Genomic DNA, 22,411 nt, shown 5'->3' with positions numbered 1-22,411 from the left:
AAAGTTAAAAAAATAACTGCCTACTTTTAGGTTAACCACACTCTCAAAAATCGAAAAAAGTGCATACAGGTTTTGCTATTTTGAACAGTTTCTTTAAAATTGGAAATAAAAATGGGAAGTAATTCTTTAAAAAGTATTCAAATGTATTAATTACATAGCTTTGAAAATTTTTAAAATCATAATGATTAAATCCTCTACAAAATATAAATAAATTTTGTATTACCTCCAAGGGAAATGTATGACCTTTTCTCTCTACGTACTGGCCCAGGGAATTGAGATGAAGTAAAAAGGACACATCACGCAAGTCTTTTAAGAGTATTAAGCAAATAGACAATTTATTGAAGAATTTAAAACATTTGTCAAGGTTTATTTACAAAAAAACCATCATCAGTATTGACCGTAACCAACCAAATTACAGTGGCCGGTACCTGTTCATTTAATGTGTTAGATTTCGAACCTCTCCCTACTTTTAAGAATCAGTTCCTTTCCCTTTACGAAACTACAAAGTACATCAACGAAATCATCTATCCCAAAACAACCACGTTTTAAAGGTTGTCTGAAAAACATTTAGTTTTATAACTATTTTCAAATGAGTTTCATACAAATTTGTTCAAGTCATTTTTCTTGCTCAATAGAGAAACTTTAAGTAATCGTGCAACTTCTGACTCATCTTCTAACTTCTATCCTAAGACAGGCTCAGATCCACCGCAATTATTTGGGGGTGGGGAAATAAATAAATTTACATTATTATTTGACCTTTGTCTTTTTATAATTATTTACACTTAAAAATGCTGAATTTTTTCAAATTTGTTTGAAACATTTGTACAATATAAATCTATTCAATGTATTGGCCATTGTTCGCTATGACCTTTTTCCATCTTTCTGGCAACATATGTATTCCGAGCCTAAAGAACTGCTTATCATTTGAGGCCATAAGCGAATCAAGACAATAACGGATACTCTGTTCCAAAGTGAAGCGTATCCCAGTAGTCGGACGGGGCAAGTTATGGGTGAGGGTGAGGCAAAACCTTGCAACCACATCTTTTTACTGGTTTTTAAAAGGTATTGCAACATGTGCCCGAGCGTTGTCATGAAGAAATATTACGGATCCATGTCTGGCCGCATATTCTGGGCGTTTTTCGGTCAGTGTTCGCTTCAAACAAATCAGTTGCGTTCGGTACAGGTTCCCTGTGATAGTCTGGTCAGACGTCAGCAGCTCACAATAGATAGGACCCTTTTTCTCACACCAAATACAGAGCATTACCCTAGCGCCATGAGTATTTGGCTTTAGTTTAGATTCTGCTGGTTGGACGGGCTTCACATACGACCACTTACTGTTCGGATGGATCGCAATGCATCCATTTTTCATCGCAGGTAAAGATTCGCTGCAAAAATTATGTTCTTTTATAGCGTTCAAGCTTCATTTCAGACATACAAAGCCGTCAAGGTCTCTCGGCTTCAATTCGCATGGTACCCAATTCCCTGCCTTTGGATGAATCCTGCTGCTCGAAAATGTTTTGAAATTGCTGCTTCAGTAGCTTCCAATGATTTTGCAAGATCTTGTTAAGTTAGTCAAAAATATTTATGGTGTAATGTCTCCAATTCTTGGTCTTCAATCTTTTTTGGCTGGCCTGGGCGATGTTAGTCTTCCGTGTCAAAATCACAACTTTTGAACCGAACAAACCATCTCTCGCACATTTAAACCGATAGAACACATTCATCATAAGCTTTAGTGAGCAATCGGTGTGCTTCCGTGGCACTTTTTTTCAAATCAATGAAGTAAAGCAAAACTTTCCTCAAATGACGCTTTGTTGGCAAAAAATTCGACATTTTCGAATCAAAAAAAAACTTTGTGGTTACACTGTAATGTACCCTTCAAAATCACATACAAGTTATTAAAAATAAAAACCGCGTTCAAAAGATAGGCCTGTTGTCCTGTGCAGTTTACTCTGCATTTTTTCGCCCCTAAAAGTAGGCAATTTTTTTAAAACCACAAATATCATTAAAAACTGTGAATTAATTACAAATTTTCTGTTTAACCATTAACATTTAACTACAAAAACAACTTGTTATCAATTATTTTCTATAATTTTTGTCTACTTTTTTTTCTTTTTTTATATTTATTTTCATTTAATTTCACCAACTTTTTAATCATCTGTTCGACACCTCTACCAACACTTTAAAAAAAATAATAAAAAAATGCTTCGATGGATGGTTGCCACAAAAATATAAACAAAAACTAAATTTAAAACAAATAATTTAAAAAAACACACAAAAAAATATCGAAACAACAAAACACATTTATTGCAAAAAAATTATTTTTTTTTTGGAAAAAAATCTTATTTTCTTAATTAAAATAAATTAATATTAATAAACCCATAATAAAAAAACTTGTTTTTAAAAATTCTATAACATAATTTGAATTAAATCAACCATTAAATTATATTAACTAAATGATTACAACAAAATCAAATTAATTTATTACGAAAAAAACCCTGGTTTTACTTTTGTAAATCTGTGTATTTGTTTAAAACTGAAAAATGTCTACAATTAAATGTGTTTTTGTAAACATTATTATTTACAAATATCTATATGTGTGTGTGTGTGATAATGTGATGTATGCAATTCTTTTTTTTACAATAAAATAAATATCAAAATGTATGTATTTATGCACGCCTGCATATGCACAAAATTAAACAAAATGAAAAAAAAAAACAACAAACATGTTTTTTTTTCATGCACTTTTGCTCGTACGCATACATACACATGCACACAAACGCACGCACGCTCTCGATTACCACTAGACTGCACCTGTTTCCGTTTCCGCTGCAACTTTGACACATCATCATCAACAACAACAACACCACCAACATCAACAACAACTACAACAACAACAACAACATAATCAACATCAACAACCACCACCTCTGCCACCTCCAACCATCCCCACCATGCCCGGCTCTTCACTTCCGGCTACACAGCAAACGAATGTAGCGAATGCAGCCGCAGCTGCTGCCAATGCTGCAGCCGTCGCTGCCTTGACTTTAGGTCAACAGCATCCCCTGGAAGTGGGCAAGAAACGTGCTGCCGATACAGACATGTTTCAATTGGTATTTTAATTTGTTTTTTTTTTTCTTTTTTTCTTTACTGTATTTTACTTTTACTTTGTTTTTTCTCTTGTTTATTGTTGAGTATTGTTTTTATTTTTTTAACAAAAAAGTTCTGTTTCGGTTTCGTTTGGTTTTACTTTGTGTGTTTAATTTAATTTATTTATATTGTTTGCAGTTTTCTGTTTGTTTGTTTATTTATTTGTGTGCGTGAGAGTGTGTGTTTTTCTTATTTATTAAATTATTTATTGTTGGTTTCGTATTAATAAGCAAATATGTTTATTTTGTTTTTTATTTTATTGTTTTCTTTTTGGAAGCTTAATTTAAGTTTCAAATAAGCTTTAAAGCATGTTGTTTATTATTGTTATATAATTAATTCTTAAGCTAAATAAGCTTTTCGCCTTGCCTGTATTATATTTTAATATTTTCATTGAAAACAAATTTTATTTAATTAAATATTACGTATACGCTATATATATATTACAATTATTTAAATATTAATCATACGTCTTGTTGTATAATTATGTAAATACATATTACTTATACATCATGGTGAATATTACTCATAACACAGAACTTTAAAGGAAATGTTAAGGAAAATTATTAATTTATGGCGTTTCAAGGAAATATTTAACCTAAAAAAAAATAATTTTAAATTAAAAGCATCGGCTGTACTAAAAAAGAGAGGTTCATTTGCTATTAAAGCTTTTTCCTCGCCAATTGGTAAAAAATAGTTCATCGAAATGTGCTATAGTTTCGAAATGCCTGATTATGACAACAATTACTTTCTCAATAACTTAAATTTGACTAAATTATATAAAAGCAAAACCTTTACAACATGCCATTGCTCTTGATTTTCAATATTTGAAAACATTTTAAAAATTGTTTAATTTATTTAGTCTTCTCTGAGTAAAAGACTCACACATTCAATTAATAGATGGTTTGTTTGTGCAGTATTCACATAAATATACTTTTGTAAATTTGTGTACTTTATAATAAATCACATCAGTATAGAGTGTTTAATTAATTAATTTAATTAAGTGCAAATACAAACAGAAAATATTACCCAAAAATGTAGAAGAATGCTGAATACTACTATTTCACAATGTGAGCAAATGTGAAAATATTAAATAAATTTAGATAATTTAATATTATTGAAACTAAGGAAAGAATTGAAGACAACACTAGAACAGAACTAGAACAGAACTAGAACAGAACTAGAACAGAACTAGAACAGAACTAGAACAGAACTAGAACAGAACTAGAACAGAACTAGAACAGAACTAGAACAGAACTAGAACAGAGCTAGAACAGAACTAGAACAGAACTAGAACAGAACTAGAACAGAACTAGAACAGAGCTAGAACAGAACAGAACTAGAACAGAACTAGAACAGAACTAGAACAGAACTAGAACAGAACTAGAACAGAACTAGAACAGAACTAGAACAGAACTAGAACAGAACTAGAACAGAACTAGAACAGAACTAGAACAGAACTAGAACAGAACTAGAACAGAACTAGAACAGAACTAGAACAGAACTAGAACAGAACTAGAACAGAACTAGAACAGAACTAGAACAGAACTAGAACAGAACTAGAACAGAACTAGAACAGAACTAGAACAGAACTAGAACAGAACTAGAACAGAACTAGAACAGAACTAGAACAGAACTAGAACAGAACTAGAACAGAACTAGAACAGAACTAGAACAGAACTAGAACAGAACTAGAACAGAACTAGAACAGAACTAGAACAGAACTAGAACAGAACTAGAACAGAACTAGAACAGAACTAGAACAGAACTAGAACAGAACTAGAACAGAACTAGAACAGAACTAGAACAGAACTAGAACAGAACTAGAACAGAACTAGAACAGAACTAGAACAGAACTAGAACAGAACTAGAACAGAACTAGAACAGAACTAGAACAGAACTAGAACAGAACTAGAACAGAACTAGAACAGAACTAGAACAGAACTAGAACAGAACTAGAACAGAACTAGAACAGAACTAGAACAGAACTAGAACAGAACTAGAACAGAACTAGAACAGAACTAGAACAGAACTAGAACAGAACTAGAACTAGAACTAGAACAGAACTAGAACAGAACTAGAACAGAACTAGAACAGAACTAGAACAGAACTAGAACAGAACTAGAACAGAACTAGAACAGAACTAGAACAGAACTAGAACAGAACTAGAACAGAACTAGAACAGAACTAGAACAGAACTAGAACAGAACTAGAACAGAACTAGAACAGAACTAGAACAGAACTAGAACAGAACTAGAACAGAACTAGAACAGAACTAGAACAGAACTAGAACAGAACTAGAACAGAACTAGAACAGAACTAGAACAGAACTAGAACAGAACTAGAACAGAACTAGAACAGAACTAGAACAGAACTAGAACAGAACTAGAACAGAACTAGAACAGAACTAGAACAGAACTAGAACAGAACTAGAACAGAACTAGAACAGAACTAGAACAGAACTAGAACAGAACTAGAACAGAACTAGAACAGAACTAGAACAGAACTAGAACAGAACTAGAACAGAACTAGAACAGAACTAGAACAGAACTAGAACAGAACTAGAACAGAACTAGAACAGAACTAGAACAGAACTAGAACAGAACTAGAACAGAACTAGAACAGAACTAGAACAGAACTAGAACAGAACTAGAACAGAACTAGAACAGAACTAGAACAGAACTAGAACAGAACTAGAACAGAACTAGAACAGAACTAGAACAGAACTAGAACAGAACTAGAACAGAACTAGAACAGAACTAGAACAGAACTAGAACAGAACTAGAACAGAACTAGAACAGAACTAGAACAGAACTAGAACAGAACTAGAACAGAACTAGAACAGAACTAGAACAGAACTAGAACAGAACTAGAACAGAACTAGAACAGAACTAGAACAGAACTAGAACAGAACTAGAACAGAACTAGAACAGAACTAGAACAGAACTAGAACAGAACTAGAACAGAACTAGAACAGAACTAGAACAGAACTAGAACAGAACTAGAACAGCAGTAGAACTAAACTAAATATGTGCTCATAAGTAATATTCACTATTAAACAAATTCTTAAAAAGCTTTAACATAAACATTCTAGCTTTAAATTATTGCCAAAATGCTTATAAAATTAAAAATAAACAATACAATATTATCCAAAAAAAATACCTTAAAAAAAACCACCAAAATTTTCCAAACATTCCTTGGGCTTCCTTTGAAACTCTTTACCCTTAAAATATTCTATGTAAATTTGTATAAAATTGTTTTACAGAATTTATAACTAAATATTTTCCAATAAGTCATTTATTTAGTTTTCTTAATTTTCTTCAATTTTCATTATCGTTTCCTTTCTTGTTTTTTCTTTTTTTTGTTTCTGTATTTTAATTATAAACTTAGTATTAAACATTAATCCTTTTTAAGCAAAACAAAATATCTTAAAAAAAACCATTAACAAAGTAAATTTTTAACAAAATATTTTTCCTTCTCTTTTTCTTCCCTCTTTTTTTTAACTCAAAAACAAAATAATCAAACAAAACGCAAAACAAATTTTTTTCACCCTACATCAAACTTTTAAACCATTTTTTGTGTGTGACTTACGCTGTGTTATGCTAAAACGCTCGTTGCGTGTTTCATTTGTAACGTCTTGTCTTGTTAAACTAACTAAAATTTTGTTTCCTTGTATAAATTTTGTGTTTTTTTTTTGCCAACTTAACTGATTTGTTTTTTGTAATACTACTACCACTACTATAACTACTACTATTGCTACATCATCATCAACTTCTACCACCACCACAACCACTACTACTATTTGTCCTTCTACTACTACTACAAAACGCCACCATTTTACACCAAATTTTGCTTGTTTCCAACCAAATCAACGTCATCATTCTACAACATCAAAAAAAAATTGTTAAATATTTTTGTTGTGCCTTGTAAAAATCCCCCTCCTTGAAACAAAAAAAGATGGATGTTAAAACGGTTGGTTCATTTTACTATGAAAATTTTGTAAGTACTAATGTAATGTAAAAGACAAAAAAAAACAAAGTATTTCTTTAAGCTTTATTTTAAAAATATTTATTACAATTTAATTTGTTTTTGTCGCGACATGTATTTTAAGTTCTTTTTTAAACATCATTTTAGTGATTAAAGAAACGTTTTGAGAAAAAGTGGTAAATTTTTAGAAATATTTGTTTAATGTGGATTTTTTCCTAAAAGTCGAATTTATTTGTAATGTTCCAAATTTAAATTACCATTATACAAAAGTACTTTTTTGTAAAAGGTAGTATTTTTCAAAATGTACTGTTTAGCCAGATTGTAATGGAATTTGCAAATTCATTTAAAATCACCTTTATAAAAAGTACTATTTTTAAAAAAATTTTGTTTTTGAAAAAATACCAATAAAAAAATAGTACCTTTTAGCTAATTTTTTTAAAAAATTTCCTGTTTTTAAATTAATTAACTTTTAAAATCATTATCAAAAAGTACTATTTTACAAAATGTGTGAATCAATAATACAAATACATATGTAATAGTATTTTTTAAAACTGTAGTATTTTTCTAAAAGAACTTTGTACTTTTTAGCAAAAATTTTTAAATCTTAATAACAAATATTCCATAAAATTTGGAAAATTAACAGTTAGTCATTCACGTTTTCAAAAAAGTACTAAAAATATAATTATGCAAAAAGTACTATTTTGAAAAAATTTTAAAAAATCATGTGCCTTAGCACATTTATACAAAAATTTGTAAATCAAAGTTTCTACAAATTTTTTGTAAAAATTTTATGAAAACTACCTTTTTACATTTTTTTTTTAAAGTACTATTTTTAAAAAGTTGTATTTTTTTAAAAAAAGTACTCCTATTTTTACAATAATTATTAAAACTTAACTGTTAAATACATTTACAATATAAAATATTAAAGTTACTTTTAAAAGAACTTACAGATAATGATTTGCTAAAAGTACTATTTTTCAAAAATGTGCTAAAATCTGATTTCAGTAATTTTTAACCAAATTTCTCTTGTTTCCAATAATATAAAATTTAAATCCTAGTTTTTTTTACAAAAACTTCAAAGAAAAATAATTTTTTTTGCAAATAGTAGTATTTTTCAAAAATTAAATTTTTCAAAAAAGAACTTAAAAATTTTTGTTTTGCAAAAATTACTATTTTGTTTAAATGTTCAAAAATCATCTGTTTAATTTACTTATATATAAGAGAAACTACCACATGCAGATCAATTTTTGTACAAGTTTTTATAACAAATTTTAAGAAATATAAAAAAGTACTATTTTTTCCAAAATCATTGAATCGTTATAACAACTATTCAAATCAAAGCTTTTGCATGTTTTTGTAACAAATTGAATATATATAAAAAAAGTACTATTCTTTTTAAAATCTTTAAATCGTTGAAATTAACATTTTCAAAAAGAGTTCTTAAAATTACTGTTTTACAAAAAGTACTATTTTACCAAAAACATTTGAGGAGCAAAACAAAAGGTACTTTTTCGATTTTTATACCCTTCACCTTCGTGAGAAGGGTATATATAAGTTTGTTATTCCGTTTGTAATTTCTACATTTTTCATTTCCGACCCTATAAAGTATATATATTCTGGATCCTTATAGATAGCGGAGTCGATAAAGCCATGTCCGTCTGTCTGTCTGTTGAAATCAATTTTCTGAAGACCCCAGATATCTTCGGGATCCAAATCTTCAATAATTCGAGAATTTTGCTATTTAAAATCAGCTAAATCGGTCCACAAATGGCTGAGATATGAGGAAAAAACCAAGACAACCTCGATTTTTAACCTATTTCTGACTTATATCTGGATTACTAAGACATTAATATAGACAATATGGATATCTAATGATAGACATTTCAAAGACATTTGCAACGACGTATATACCATTGTGGTCCAACCATAGTAAGTTGGACCCACAATGGGTCAAAATCGGAAAAAAAAATTTTAACCCGAATTTTTTTTTCACAAAAAAGAAATTGAAAAAAAAAATTTTAAAATTTAAAATAATAATCGAAAAAATTTTTTTTCCAAAAAATGAAAAAACAACTGGAAAAAAAATTAAATTTTGTTTACCTAAAAATATTTAAAATTTTGAAGTATAAGATTCGGCACAACCGAATATAGCACTCTTACTTGTTTTTTTACAAATTGATTTTTTGGTATTTCAGATTTCAACCCAAATATTTATAATCTTCTAGAAAATATCAATTTCCCAAAAAAAATTTTAATTTCAAAAAAGAATCTTTTGTTCTGCGGCTCTTCATATATGAATCAGAGTTTACACAAGTTGTTCGCAAAAGTTTAAAGAAAAGTACTTTTTTAAATAATCAAAAATCTTCTGTTTTAAGTAATTTTATACAAGAGTAATTATGTTTCCACAAATATAAAATGCAATTTTTAGTTTCTAAAGGTTTTTAAATAAATTTAATGAAAAGTACTTTTTCACTAAAACTGCTACTTTTTTTTAAATAGTCTTAAATCATAGCAGCTACTATTCTATGGTAAAAATTTAAGAAAATTAACGTTTAAACATTAAATTTTTCAAAAATATACATTTTGTTTTTCAAATAGTACTTTTTGTAAAATATTCAGAACTTTATTGTTGTAAAAAGATCTATATTTCCAAAAATAACATATGAAAATCAAAGTTGACAAGGGAACTGCCTTTTTGAAAAGATTATTAATTCGTAGTAACACATATTCTAAGAAATTATGGTTTAAACATTAATTTTTTCCATTCAATATTTTTTTTTTGAAATAGTACTTTTTACAAAATTTTCAAAAATCTACTCTTTTAAGTACTTTTATTCAAAAGGGAAAATATTTATAAAATGAAAATCAAAGTTTCCACAAGTTTTTATAAAAAATTTAATAAAAAGTATTTTTTTAAAGTACTATTTGTTAAAAAAGTATTATTTTTCTAAATTTACTACTTTGTTGCATAGATTATCAGATTCTTGGCAACATTCCTAAAAAACTATTCTAAACAAATTAAGAAAATTATGGTTTTCACATCAAATTTTTCCATAAAGTACATAAATTTTTTTGCAAATACATAGTACTTTTTATAAAACATTCTAAAATCGAATCTTTTAAGTACTTTTATACAAAAGGGAATATATTTCAAAAACTAATATATAAAAATATAAGTTTCCACACTTAACTGTTAACTACATTTTTTAACAAATTTAATGAATAGTATTTTTTGAAAAAGTAATATTTTTTGAAAAAGTACTATTTTTTTAAAAAGTACTATTTTTTTAAAAAGTACTATTTTTTAAAAAACTACTATTTTTTTAAAAAAAAATTATTTTTCTAAAATTACTACTTTTGCATAGAATTTTATTAATAAATTTTTAAAAAAGGACTATTTAAAAAAGTACTTTTTACAAATTTTTATAGACAAGTGGAACTAATTGTTAACAACTACGATATCTGAAATGTAATTCTTTATAAAAAAAAGTTCCACAAGTTTTTATAACAAATTTAATAAAAAGTACTATTTTCTAAAAAAGTACTATATTTTAAAAAGTACTATTTTTCTAAAATTACTACTTTTTGCATAGATTAACAGATTCTTAGCAGCATTTGTTAATTATATTTGAATAAATTATCTTTTATAAATAATTTGTTTTAAAAAGTGCTATTTAAAAAAGTACTTTTTAAGAATACTTATATACAAATGTTACTATTTGTTTAAAACCTAATTATTTATAAATAAAGTTTGTTTTAAAGTACTATTTTTTAAAAAGGTACTATTTTTTAAAAAAGTACTATTTTTTAATAAAGTGGTATCTTTCCAAAATTACTACATTTTTGCATAGATTAACGGATTCTTAGTAATATTTGTTAATTAAATTTGAATAAATTATCTTTTATAAATAAAACTATTTAAAAAGTACTATTTAAAACAAAAAATATTTAAGTACTTTTTAAAAATACTTTTACTAAGTGTTTCAAAATACGATATATGAAAAGTACTTTTTAATACTTTAGCAAATTCTAAGCAATAATTGTCAAATATATTAGTTTAATTTTGGAAATTGTTTGCTAAATATAAATGTGAACTTTAGCTAGCTAAATTTATAAAAACTTACAACTTTAGCTAAGCAGTACTTAGATCTGTAAACATTTTTTAATTTGTAAAATTTTGTTTAAGTTTTATTTATATAAAAATTATTTAAATTAAATAAGATTTCAATTAATACATTGCATAAAAATGCTTATTTTATTATAAATTAATTTTTTGTTTATTTTTGTATAAAAGCTTGACTTGATTTGTTTTATTTATGAAATAAAAATAACTAAAAATAACATAAAATTTTTAATTATATTTTTTCAACAAAATTTTATTGATTAAAACTCAATTTTTCTTTTTTAAAATTTTAGGCTTATTCTGGCATGGTGCCCATTAAACGTCCTGCTGCTGAAAAGTCTGGCATTCCTGTGTATCCCGGTGCAACAACATACCAACAGTTAATGCAATTGCAACAACCATTTGTACCAGTCTCATGTGAGTATCCCACTCAAATTAGCACAAGCTCTACTACTACCGCTCCTACTACTATCAATTGTAATTCTACTACTACTGCTGCTGCTGCTAGTGCTGCTACTACAGCAACAACTACAACAACACCATTAGGTGCTAATGTAACACACCACAACCACAATCACCACCTTAATCACCTACACCAACACCAACACAACCTACAACAATTGTACAATTTACAAAATCCCAATCTATCCACAAATAATACCCAAACAAATACCCAAATCATAAACACTACACAACAACAACAACACCAACAATCCATGTCCCAATTATCCAATATAAATAGTAACTATAATCATTTATCAAATATTGCTAATAATCTAAATAGTAATCATATTAATAGTAATAATAGTAATTTGAATATGATGAGTACATATAATAATAATAATACTAGTAACAGTAACAACAACAACAACAATAATAATAATAATAGTAGTAGCAATAACAACAGCAACATTACAAACTCCAACAACAACAATAATAATAATAATAATAATTGTCTATCGTATATAAATAATAATTTAAATAATAGTAATAATAGTCTTAAGTTGATTAATTATCCAAATACTACTACTACCACTACTGTTACTGCTGCTGCCACAGCTATAGCAACAACTGCAGCAACAACAGCTGGTGGTAGTATTAATGATAGTATTTCTGGTAATAATACCAACTGTACTACTACAACACTCTCTTCTACTACTACTACTGCTACTACTGATACTAGTAGTAGTAATATTTCTACTACAATTGCTAGCACTACTAGTTCTGCTACTGCTACTACAGCAGCAGCAGATACAGACAGTATGAGTAGTTCTAATGTTACTGCAAATAATGCAATTGCAAATAATTACAACAGTAATGATCAAGAGTATGACAGTGAGAACAACAATAATAATAATAATGATAATGAAAAAGCTTTAACAACTACAGCATCATACTCGTCGTCGTCTTCGTCGCCTTCATCACAAACTATTAGCAATACTACGGTAAATGCCGCATTATTAAATTCCCCAGATGATGTCGAGAATGTTGAAAAGCTTAATGAGGGCATTACTACTTCTGCTAATAACAGTACTACTACCACAACTTTTACCACTAATAACAATAATAATACCCTAAACTCAGCCAACACTAACACTCAAAGCTCTAATGAAACCTATAAATATTACAATGGCTTAAATGGTGAGAGCTTTAAGAAGACCGAGGAGAAAACTTACAATGGTTCTCTCACATCAACAGCTATGAATGGTTCCGCTGACTATGCTGCAACAGCTGTCTCCTCAAGCTCGTCTTCATATCTAAATGGCTATGCCACCGCCACGTCTCAGCACTCGTCAGGCATATTGCCTACACCGCCAGCTACTTCGTCGGTGGTGACCAATGCCTATCAAGCTCAGCAAAATATGCAAAGACTGTATCAACAGTCTTACAATGCAGCTGTAGCCAATTCGCCTTATGCCAATCTAATGGCCACTTATGGCCATCAAACCCCCGTTTCGAGCACTTCGGTCTCGCCTTATACATCACAGACTATCACAGTACCTTCGTATTCATATGCCGGCTCTACACCCACGCCCTATGCTTATAGTGCTTATCCCACAGCGGCCCAGGCAGCTGCTGCTGCCAATGCCTCGAACTATTATGCCGATGCTGCTGCCTTGGCCAAAGAGGTGGCCCAGAAAAATTATGCCAATGCCATAAAGGTGGCCAATGCCAATGCTAGTTCATTGACGGGCAAGCCTTTGACAGCAGCTGCTGCTGCCTACTCAGGTATGGCTTTGAATAAGGCCTATATGGCTGCACCCGGCCAACAGGTTATGGCTCAGCATGCTGCCTTTATGCAGGCGCAAGCCCAGGCTCAGGCTCAAGCCCATCAGCAACAGCAACAAGCGGCTGTAGCAGCTATGGCTGGTGCCCAAATGCGCTCTTATGGTGCTGGCACTCCCGTGCATGCCGCTGCTGGCAATTCGGCTCTGTTGCAACGACCTCCCACTGCTGCCGCCGGTTATTTACAAGCTTCAACTAATCCAGCCCTATTAAGAGGTCAACACATGGCTTTGCCCCCCGGTGCTAATGCTCAATATGCCGCCGCCATGCAGCAGCATCAACAACAGCAAGCCGCCTATTTCTTTCCCGGCATGATGGCCTCAGCGCCCGGTTATCCTTTTGCCGCCATGGGAGCTATGCCCACAGCCAGTGGTTTACCGGCTGGCATGACTCCCTCCGCCCAACTAGCAGCAGCTACGGCCTCTACAGCAGCCGCGGCTAACAGTGCTTTGGTTTTGAATCCCTACAAGAAAATGAAAACTTCTTAAGTCTTTCTTTAAAACCCCACCCCAAATACCTAAACTTCTTTCTGCACCTTTAAGGCCCAGAGACTTAGTTACGACCTCACTTTACTTACACAAGTAAAAAGCTTTCAAAGAAGTTTAAATTTCTTAAGACCTTTCCAAAAGCTACTCACATACATTAAGCTTTTGTTTGGTATTAAGTTAAGCTGAACCTTAAACGAAATAAGGATAAACCCTCCTACCCCCTTTCATGTACTTAATTACATTAAATAATTTTAAATTACCACGAAAAAAATAATATAAAATATGTACTTTAACCTTAAAAAGAAAACAAATTTGTGCCTAGTTTTTAGAAACTTCTTAATTGATTAATTAATATAGGTTTTGTTAGATTTCGACCCTCCCTGAAAATATAAGCTCTCTTTTTAATTAGTTTTTTAACAATATAGTTTAAATCAAAAGCTCTTTTTATTTGATTTATAAAGCTCGAAAATAAAGAAAGCCCTCTTTAAAAACAAATACAGAAATAATGGGGTAGACAAGCCAAGCTTTTTTAAATTATTTTAATTAAAACTTTAAAAACTGTTGTAAAATTATTCAGTATAGTGCCTAAATTTGCCAGTATAAATTTTTAAAAAAAGCATTGAAAATGTTTAAATGTTCATATAATAAATTGTGTTAGAATATTGTTATTATAAATTCAGGAAGTTTTAAAATAAAATAGCTTTTATTGTTTTGTTATATAAGGCCTTCAAACTTAAAATCTTTTCATACAAACAGTCATTGTTTTATTAATTTAATGTTATTAGGCTATAAAAACATGGCGTTTGCTTTAATTTTATTGAAATTACCTAAAAGCTTTTGAAAATATAACTAAAAGTTTTACTCGAAACACTCGAAAGATGAATGGTTTTATTAATTTAATCTTATTAAGCTATAAAATAGTTATATTTGCCTTCATTTCATTGAAATTTCCTAAAAGCTTTCTCTAAAACTAAAAAGCTTTAGAAAAATATATCTAAAATTTTCACCAAAACTGGTATGAAAAGTTTTGTGTTGCTAATTTAATTGTATTATGGTATAAAATAGTTAATTTTATTGAAATTTCCTAGAAGCTTTTGAAAATATACCTAAAAGCTTTACTGAAATAACTCGTAATATCAAGGGTTCTATTAATTTAATTCTATTAAGTTATAAACTAGTTAAATTTAGCTTAATCGCATTGAAATTTCCTAAAAGCTTTTGAAAATGTTTCAAGCTTTTGAACAAAGCTGGTAGAAAAAAGTAGTTTTATAAATTTGTTCTCATAGTATAAAACAATTATATTTGCATTAATCTTTTAAAATTTTCCCAAAAGCTTTTTCAATAACTAAAAAGTTTCAACGAATATTCCTAAAAGCTTTACTTAAATTACTTATAAAAATAATTGTTTTCATAAAATTATATTGACAAGGTACAAACAAATTATTTTTGCAGTATTTTGCTTAAAATTTCCTAAAAGCTTTTTCAAAGCTTTTGTTAAATTGTCTAAAAATGTGAGTTTAATAAGATTTTAGTCTTATTACATAACGAAGGTTTTTAAGAATTAATATTTCTCTAAGTTTTGTTTTAAAAGCAAAAGCTTAAGAAAAAGTTAATTTAAGCTTTTTTGGCTTAACCATAAAAAATGCAGAAGTTTAAATATTCTTCTATTATTATTTATTTCGCATACATAAGCATTGAAACCAGAAAGCTTTAATGAAGTAAAAATAGCTTTTTTAGAGATTTCGTTCTATTAAGAATTTTTTAGAAGTTTTTCTAGCTTCTGGAAAACAAATATCTAAACGAAAGTCCAGTTTTAAATTGGACATTTTATTTGTAAAACCTAAAGCTTCTACAAATCTTTAAAGATTTTTACTAAAAACATTAAAAAATTACTTTAAATTACTAAAGATTTATATTAAAAAAAGCTTATTTTTATTTCAAAAGCAAAAGCTTTCAACATGTTAAAATCTCGGTAAAGCTTTATCAAATAAATTATGACAAAAGCTTTAAAATATCTGAAAGCTGTTTTTAAGCTTTTCTTGAAAATTTTATGAAAACTTTAAAGCTTTTGCCTTCAAAATATAATAAAACAAAATTTTGTTCTATTACACATTTCCTACTGCACATCTTTTAATTAAAATGAGAAAGTTTTAAAAAAATTTGCCAAAAGCTTTTATTTTTACACACTATTTGAAAATTTTTAAATTTATTTTGAACTTAAAAGTTTAATAGAAATATTTTAAAGCCAAAAAAACGTTATGATAACAATATTTCAACACAATTCTCAGATAAGAAAATTCATAACAAAGCTTTAATTTATAAACAGCAATATTCCAAAGCTTTTATTCCTTAACCTTTTGCTTAATCTTGCCCTTGCTTGTCATAAAACCCCCATTGTTTCAAAAAGAGAAACTTCTTGAGACAAAAACATAATTTTTAAAACCTTTAGTATTTAAACAAAATAAAAAAACACAACTTAAGGACCTCTTTATAATTTAAAAGTTTAATTTTTTTTTTTAATTTAATTTAAAACCTGCCTTAATTTTTGCCATAATTTAGTTTGTTAAAAAAAACATATATGTTCAGTTTTTGTTTTTAAATAAACTTACAATAATTTTTGCCATTTTACAAAACAAAAGAGCTTTTTAAAAGCTCTTAATATTTAGGTTCCTTTTGAGAGAAAATAAAACAAAAAAAAATAAAAACATAATTTAATAATTTAAACAGTTAGTATGATAGAAATAATATATAGATTATAAAACTATATTATAAACAAAAAAAAATAAATAATGAAAACGAAGTACTGTGATAGCTTTTTGTTTCTTGTCAAGAAAAGAGAAAAAAACAAAACAAAATTTATTTAAAGAAAACCAGTGAATTTGTTGCATTAAAAGCTTGACTTAGTACGGCGTTAAATTTTAGTTATTAGCAACGAAATATTAGATTTACTTAATTACATGCATATAATATAAAAATTAAACATTTGTGTTTTCTTTAGGTTCCTAACAATTAATCATATACTACTTACTTACTTACATAAAAACATTAAACATAATACCCTAAGAAAAAATAAATCAAAACAGCTTTTGACTTGGTTTAAAAGCTTGTTTATATAAACATTTATTTTAAAAAGCTTTAAAGCTTGACCAGAGACTTGTTTTTAACAGACAATTAAACACAGCTTAAGTAGTAATGTCCTTGGCTTTCATTTACCTTAAGTAAAAGCTTTTAAATGTGCTTAAATGTTTTATGGGTATAAACAAAAAGCTCTCTATTTCTCTTTAACTCTCTATCTTTCTCTTTGCATTGATACTGTTGTAATTTGTAATGTTTATTATTATTATTTTTAATTTTTTTTTTTGGAAGTAATATTTAAGTAAGTGTTTGAAATAATAATTGATTTTAAATGACAACAGAAGTTGATAAATTTTACTTAGACAACGAATTGTATAAAATTATATAAAACGAAATTGAATTGAAATTATTATTATTTTAATTATTTTTCTTTTAATTTACATTTAATTTTAAAGCAGTTTTGGTTATTAATTTTGAAATTTTGGTTTTATATTTCCTATAATTGTTATGTTTAGATCTCGCTTTTTTTATTAATTAAACGAAAAGATTTTTAACTTATTTGTTTATACATGTTTGCCAATTATTTTCCTAGAAATAGTTTTAAATTATTTATTAACTCTGACTTAATTTTTTTTTTGTTCATCATCTTTGTTGTGCTTAAAAAAATCTTATAAAACAAAAAACTTTAGTTTTAAATATTCAACACACCTTAATTAAAATTTACCTTTTATCCTATTTAATGAAGAGAAAAAAAAACTAATGTAAAGTTTAGTTAAACAAAACAAAAAATTATTATAAAATAATTGTAAACTTCTTTTATTGTATTTGAAATTTGCAAAAAAAATCTATAATATTTGAAATTATTTCTCTAATACTAAGTTGTTTAATTGTTTAAAATTGTGTTGTATTAATTATTTAAATTTAATTTTGAAAAATTTTTCGTTTGTGTGGAAAACTTACTTCATTTGTCATTATTGTTTTAGTAATAAACCTTAATTATGTTATTAAATCTATTATTATTATTTGTTTAGCTTTTAGCGTATTTTATAAATGTTTTCTTTGTTAATTTTGTTTTAAAATATATTGAAAAAAACATAGTTTTGTGTAAAAAAAAAACAAGAAACTTTATTGGTATTTTATTATTTAAAGAAACAAGACAATTAGCTTTTATTTTTGCCTTTTCTCTCTATCTCTCTTACTTTCACTCTTTTTAACTGTTTTGTTTTCTAATTTGGGTTGAGGTCTTGGCTAAACTTTAGTTGTGTTTCACTTAAACTGTCTTTGTAAGTTAGCTATTTATCTTTTATTAGCTTTAGTTCTCTTATTTACCTGGAATATAAATAAAGCTTTAAAGCTTTAATTGCTTAACTTAATTAAGCTATATAGCTTTGTGTGTTTGCTCTCTCATTTACCTAAGTGTCTAAACATAAAAATGCAATTTTAAACTGCTAGTCATTACTACTCTTTTATTAATTAATATTAAGCAACAAAAGTAAAACTCTTTTCTATTTAAAGAGTCCAAAAAAAAACTTCTACAATTTTCTCTCAATATCGTAAACACATTGGCGTCCTTTTTGATATGTTTTTGATGTATTAAATTTAAAGCAACTTCTTCACAATAATCTTTTTTTTAAATTACAGTAAATTTAGATTCCATTTAAAAACTTAAAAACAGGGGAACATGTGTTTGTTTCCCTTGTTTGTTTTAAAATTTGTTCTTCCCCTTTAAGTTATTATATTTTTTAAAAAAAAATCTTTTAAACTGCTTTTCTATTTTATTAATTCTGCCTAACTTATTTTCAGCTTAAACAAATATTTTCTTTTTTTTATAACTTTCTGCAGTTTTCACTCTATTTTAGCTATGTTTTAAGTTTTTAATTTTGAAAGCTTTTTTCAAAATCTCCACCAAAGCTTTTAAAATGTTAAATATTAAATGAAATCAAGAATACAACTATTAAAAGCTTTATGAAAACTAAGTTTAAATAAACTTAGGAAAATCCGAACTTTATCTGAAAGCTTTAAGGTCCTTATTTGAGCTTACTTGCAATTAAAAAAAACTTTTTTGAAATTTTCAAAATTTTTTTGGTGGAGATTTTGAGCTTTCTTGCTTTAATTTATTCATCTTGCCATTAACATTAATTATTTTATAATTTAAAAGCATTTTGTTGGTTTAATTTAAAATTTTTTTTTTGTTAATTTTTATTTTTTTTTAGATTTACAAATTTCTTTTTTATAAAATTTTTATTGCAAAATTTTTAATTTTCTTAGAAAAAAAAAAACAAATATAACAAAAAACACCAAATAAAATTTAGTAGTGTTATTAAAAACAACAATATATATGTATAAATATTAACAAAAAAACAAATGCGTCCTTGTTAAGTGTTACTAAAGTTTACCAAAAATAAATAAATATATAAAATATTTTTATTTTAAATAAAACCAGAATATTTTCAAGTTTTATATATATAAAAAACAAATAATAAATTTTTACTAATATTCTTAAACACCGAAAACTTTAATCACACACCTTTTCCTTAAAACTACATATAAAAAAAAAATTCAGAGAGTTATAAAATAAAAGAACAGATTCAAACAAAGAAATTAATTTTTTTTAAGAAAATTATTCGAAAGAAAGATGTTTCTTTTATATTAACACTCCCTGTAAAGCATGTTTTGCTGTTTCAAACAAATATTTATAGAACAGACTATGTTTAAATTCTTAGGATTTCTTAGTTTTTTTTTATATATTTTTCAAACTTTTTTTTTAACTTTTACTATAAAGCTTATTATAATTTCAGTTTTAAGTTGCTTTTTTGAATGTTTCATTTACATCAAAAAGGAAAAACATAAAAATAACAAAAGCTTTAGCAGCAAAGTAAATAAAAACAAGATAGTAATAGTTTTCAGAAGAAGAAACCTTGAACCTAAGCTTTAAATGATATTTATACAAAAAAGTATTATAAAAGAGCTTTTCATAAAACACATTTTTTTTTTTTTAAAAGTCTTTTGTAGAGAAAATGTCGTTTTAAAAACCAGTTTTCTGTAAAAATTTTAACAAGAAATTGTAAAATATTGTAACTATAAAAAAGATTTATATAAAACAAGGTAATTAAGGAGCTTTTTATAAGAAATTTTTGTATTTAAAAAGAGCCTTTTAAAAATCGTTATTTATAGAAAGTTTTTTTTAAACATTTAAAACAATTTTGTTTTATAAAAAGGAAAGCTTCTTTAAAGATTCTTTCTAGAAATAAAAGTCTTTTTGTTTTTATGAAAAAAAGATTTTTTAGAAAAGCTTTATTACGATAAAAATTTCATATAAACCAGCTTTTTAAAGAAAAATAGTTGACAACAAAGCTTTTCTAAAACAAAGTTTCTTTATAAATATGTAACTTTATACACGCAGAGAAAAAATATAGTTGGGCATGGTTACTGTAACCATTTCAATATTGTTAACAAATTTTTTAAATATATTTTAGTCACATTAACTATTTACATGATTGTGGTAACCATAATATGGTTAATTCATGATTCAAATGATTGTATCAACCATATGTATAATTACAGTAAACAAATATATGTTTGTGACAACTATCCATATGATGAAGGACTTATCATATTATGTTGCTCTCGGCTTATCATAATCTGAGAACAACATATTATGATAAAATTATTCATCATAAATATGGTTGCCACAAACATATATTTGTTTACTGTAACCATATATATGTTTGATACAATCATTTGAATCATAAATTAACCATATTATGGTTATCACAATCATGTAAATAGTTAATGTGACTATAATATTGTTAAAAATCTTGTAACACTATTTAAATGGTTACAGTAACCATGCCCAATTATATTTCTTCTCTGCGTGTAGAGGGCTTCTAAAAAAAACATAGAAAAGCATTTTTAAAAAGGCTTATTAAAAAATTATATTTTATAGAAAAGCATTTTGTAGCAGCTTTAATAAAAAGCTTTTAATTACAGAAAATCTATTAAATGGAAATAATTTTACAACAAAGTATTGATAAAGAATAGTCTTTAGAAGAAAAGCTTTTATTAGAAAAACATATTGTAAAGATTATTATAAACAGGTATTTTTTACCAAAAAATTATTTAAACTATTTTTACATAACAATTCTATTTTATAGAAATAAAAGCTTCTTTAAAAATGCTTTATAAAAATAAAAGTGTATTTGTTTTTAAGAAAAAAAATATTTTTTTAAAGAAAAGCTTTCATTACGAAAATGTTTTTAGCTTGTTTAACAATTATATGTATTTCATAGAAAAGCTTTTTGTAACAATTTTAATAAAAAAGCTTTTTGTTATCGAAAATATATTAAATGTAAAAATTTTACAAAAAATTTTGAATGAAAAATAGTTTTTAGTAGAAAAGCTATTATAGTAAACGATTCATATAAAAAAGCATTATATATTGATTTTTACAAAAAAGTTTGTGAGAAAAATCCGCATTTGAAGAATAGTTTTTAGTAGAAAAGCTTTTATTTAAAAAAGCTATTATAGTAAACGATTCATATAACAAATCTTTATATATTGATTTTTACAAAAAAGTTTTTGAGAAAAATCCGCATTTGAAAAGACCTTCATTTATAACAATGTTATTTTATTGTAAAATTTATTTTTTACCAAAAAACTTTACAAGTAACTAGAATAACTTCAGAATTTTATAAAAAAAGCTTCATATAAAATGATTTATAAAAAAGATTTTTACAGAAATTCTTCTATATAGAAAGTTTTTATAGAAGAGCTTCTTCTATTGAAAGATGTATTATACAAAAACTTTATATACGAAAGCTTTCTATAGTAAAGGAATCAAAAGTTGTTCAGGATAAAAAGCTTATGAAATTTTTTATTTTATTATTTTTAAATATGACATTTTATTGGTTTTACCAAAAAGTTTATAAAAAGTTTTCTGTAGAAAAGTTTTTATTACTAAAATGTTTTTAAATAAAATCTTCCATACAAAAGCTTTGAATAAGATTTCTTGTGGAAAAGCTATTATGTAAAACCTTCATGTCAAAAATTTTAAACATTTTATTGTAAAGCAAATTTACTTATCGAAAGCTTTATAAAAAGCTTCTTACCAAAAATTTTAAATATAGAATGCATTTTAGAAAAAGGTTTTCAGTAAAACATTCATATGAAAAGCTTTATATATAAAAATAATTTTTTACATTTTATAAAAAATAGCATTTAAAACGAGAAATATAAAAAAAGAATTTAAATAGTATCCTTTCTAAAACACTGTCTTACAAAAGCTTTTTCATATCGCTAAAAATTAAAC

General features: G+C 26.6%; 1 protein-coding gene across 20 annotated transcripts in view; it reads left to right on the top strand.

Annotated features, from left to right (window-relative positions):
• mbl (muscleblind) overlaps positions 1–22,411 on the top strand; it is a 255,772-nt gene that overhangs the window by 182,292 nt on the left and 51,069 nt on the right. For 3 of the 20 annotated variants that reach the window (XR_010576657.1, XM_065514569.1, XM_065514568.1), the window contains exons 7-9: positions 2,982–3,110; positions 7,102–7,143; positions 11,548–11,671. Coding sequence is in view for 16 of the 20 variants with exons in the window: in XM_065514569.1 (XP_065370641.1) it covers positions 2,982–3,110; positions 7,102–7,143; positions 11,548–11,671 (295 nt within the window). In the remaining 4 variants the exon portion in view is untranslated. Of the gene's footprint in view, positions 1–2,804; positions 3,120–7,101; positions 7,144–11,547; positions 14,482–22,411 lie in introns of those variants that run through there. The other 17 variants (XM_065514556.1, XM_065514557.1, XR_010576658.1 and 14 more) reach the window with 14 other exon arrangements.

This window comes from Calliphora vicina, chromosome 5 (genome assembly GCF_958450345.1).
Source record: "Calliphora vicina chromosome 5, idCalVici1.1, whole genome shotgun sequence".
Taxonomy (NCBI): Eukaryota; Metazoa; Arthropoda; class Insecta; order Diptera; family Calliphoridae; genus Calliphora; species Calliphora vicina.
The sequence above is the reverse complement of the archived record's forward strand: the minus strand, read 5'-3'. Positions and strand labels throughout refer to the sequence as shown.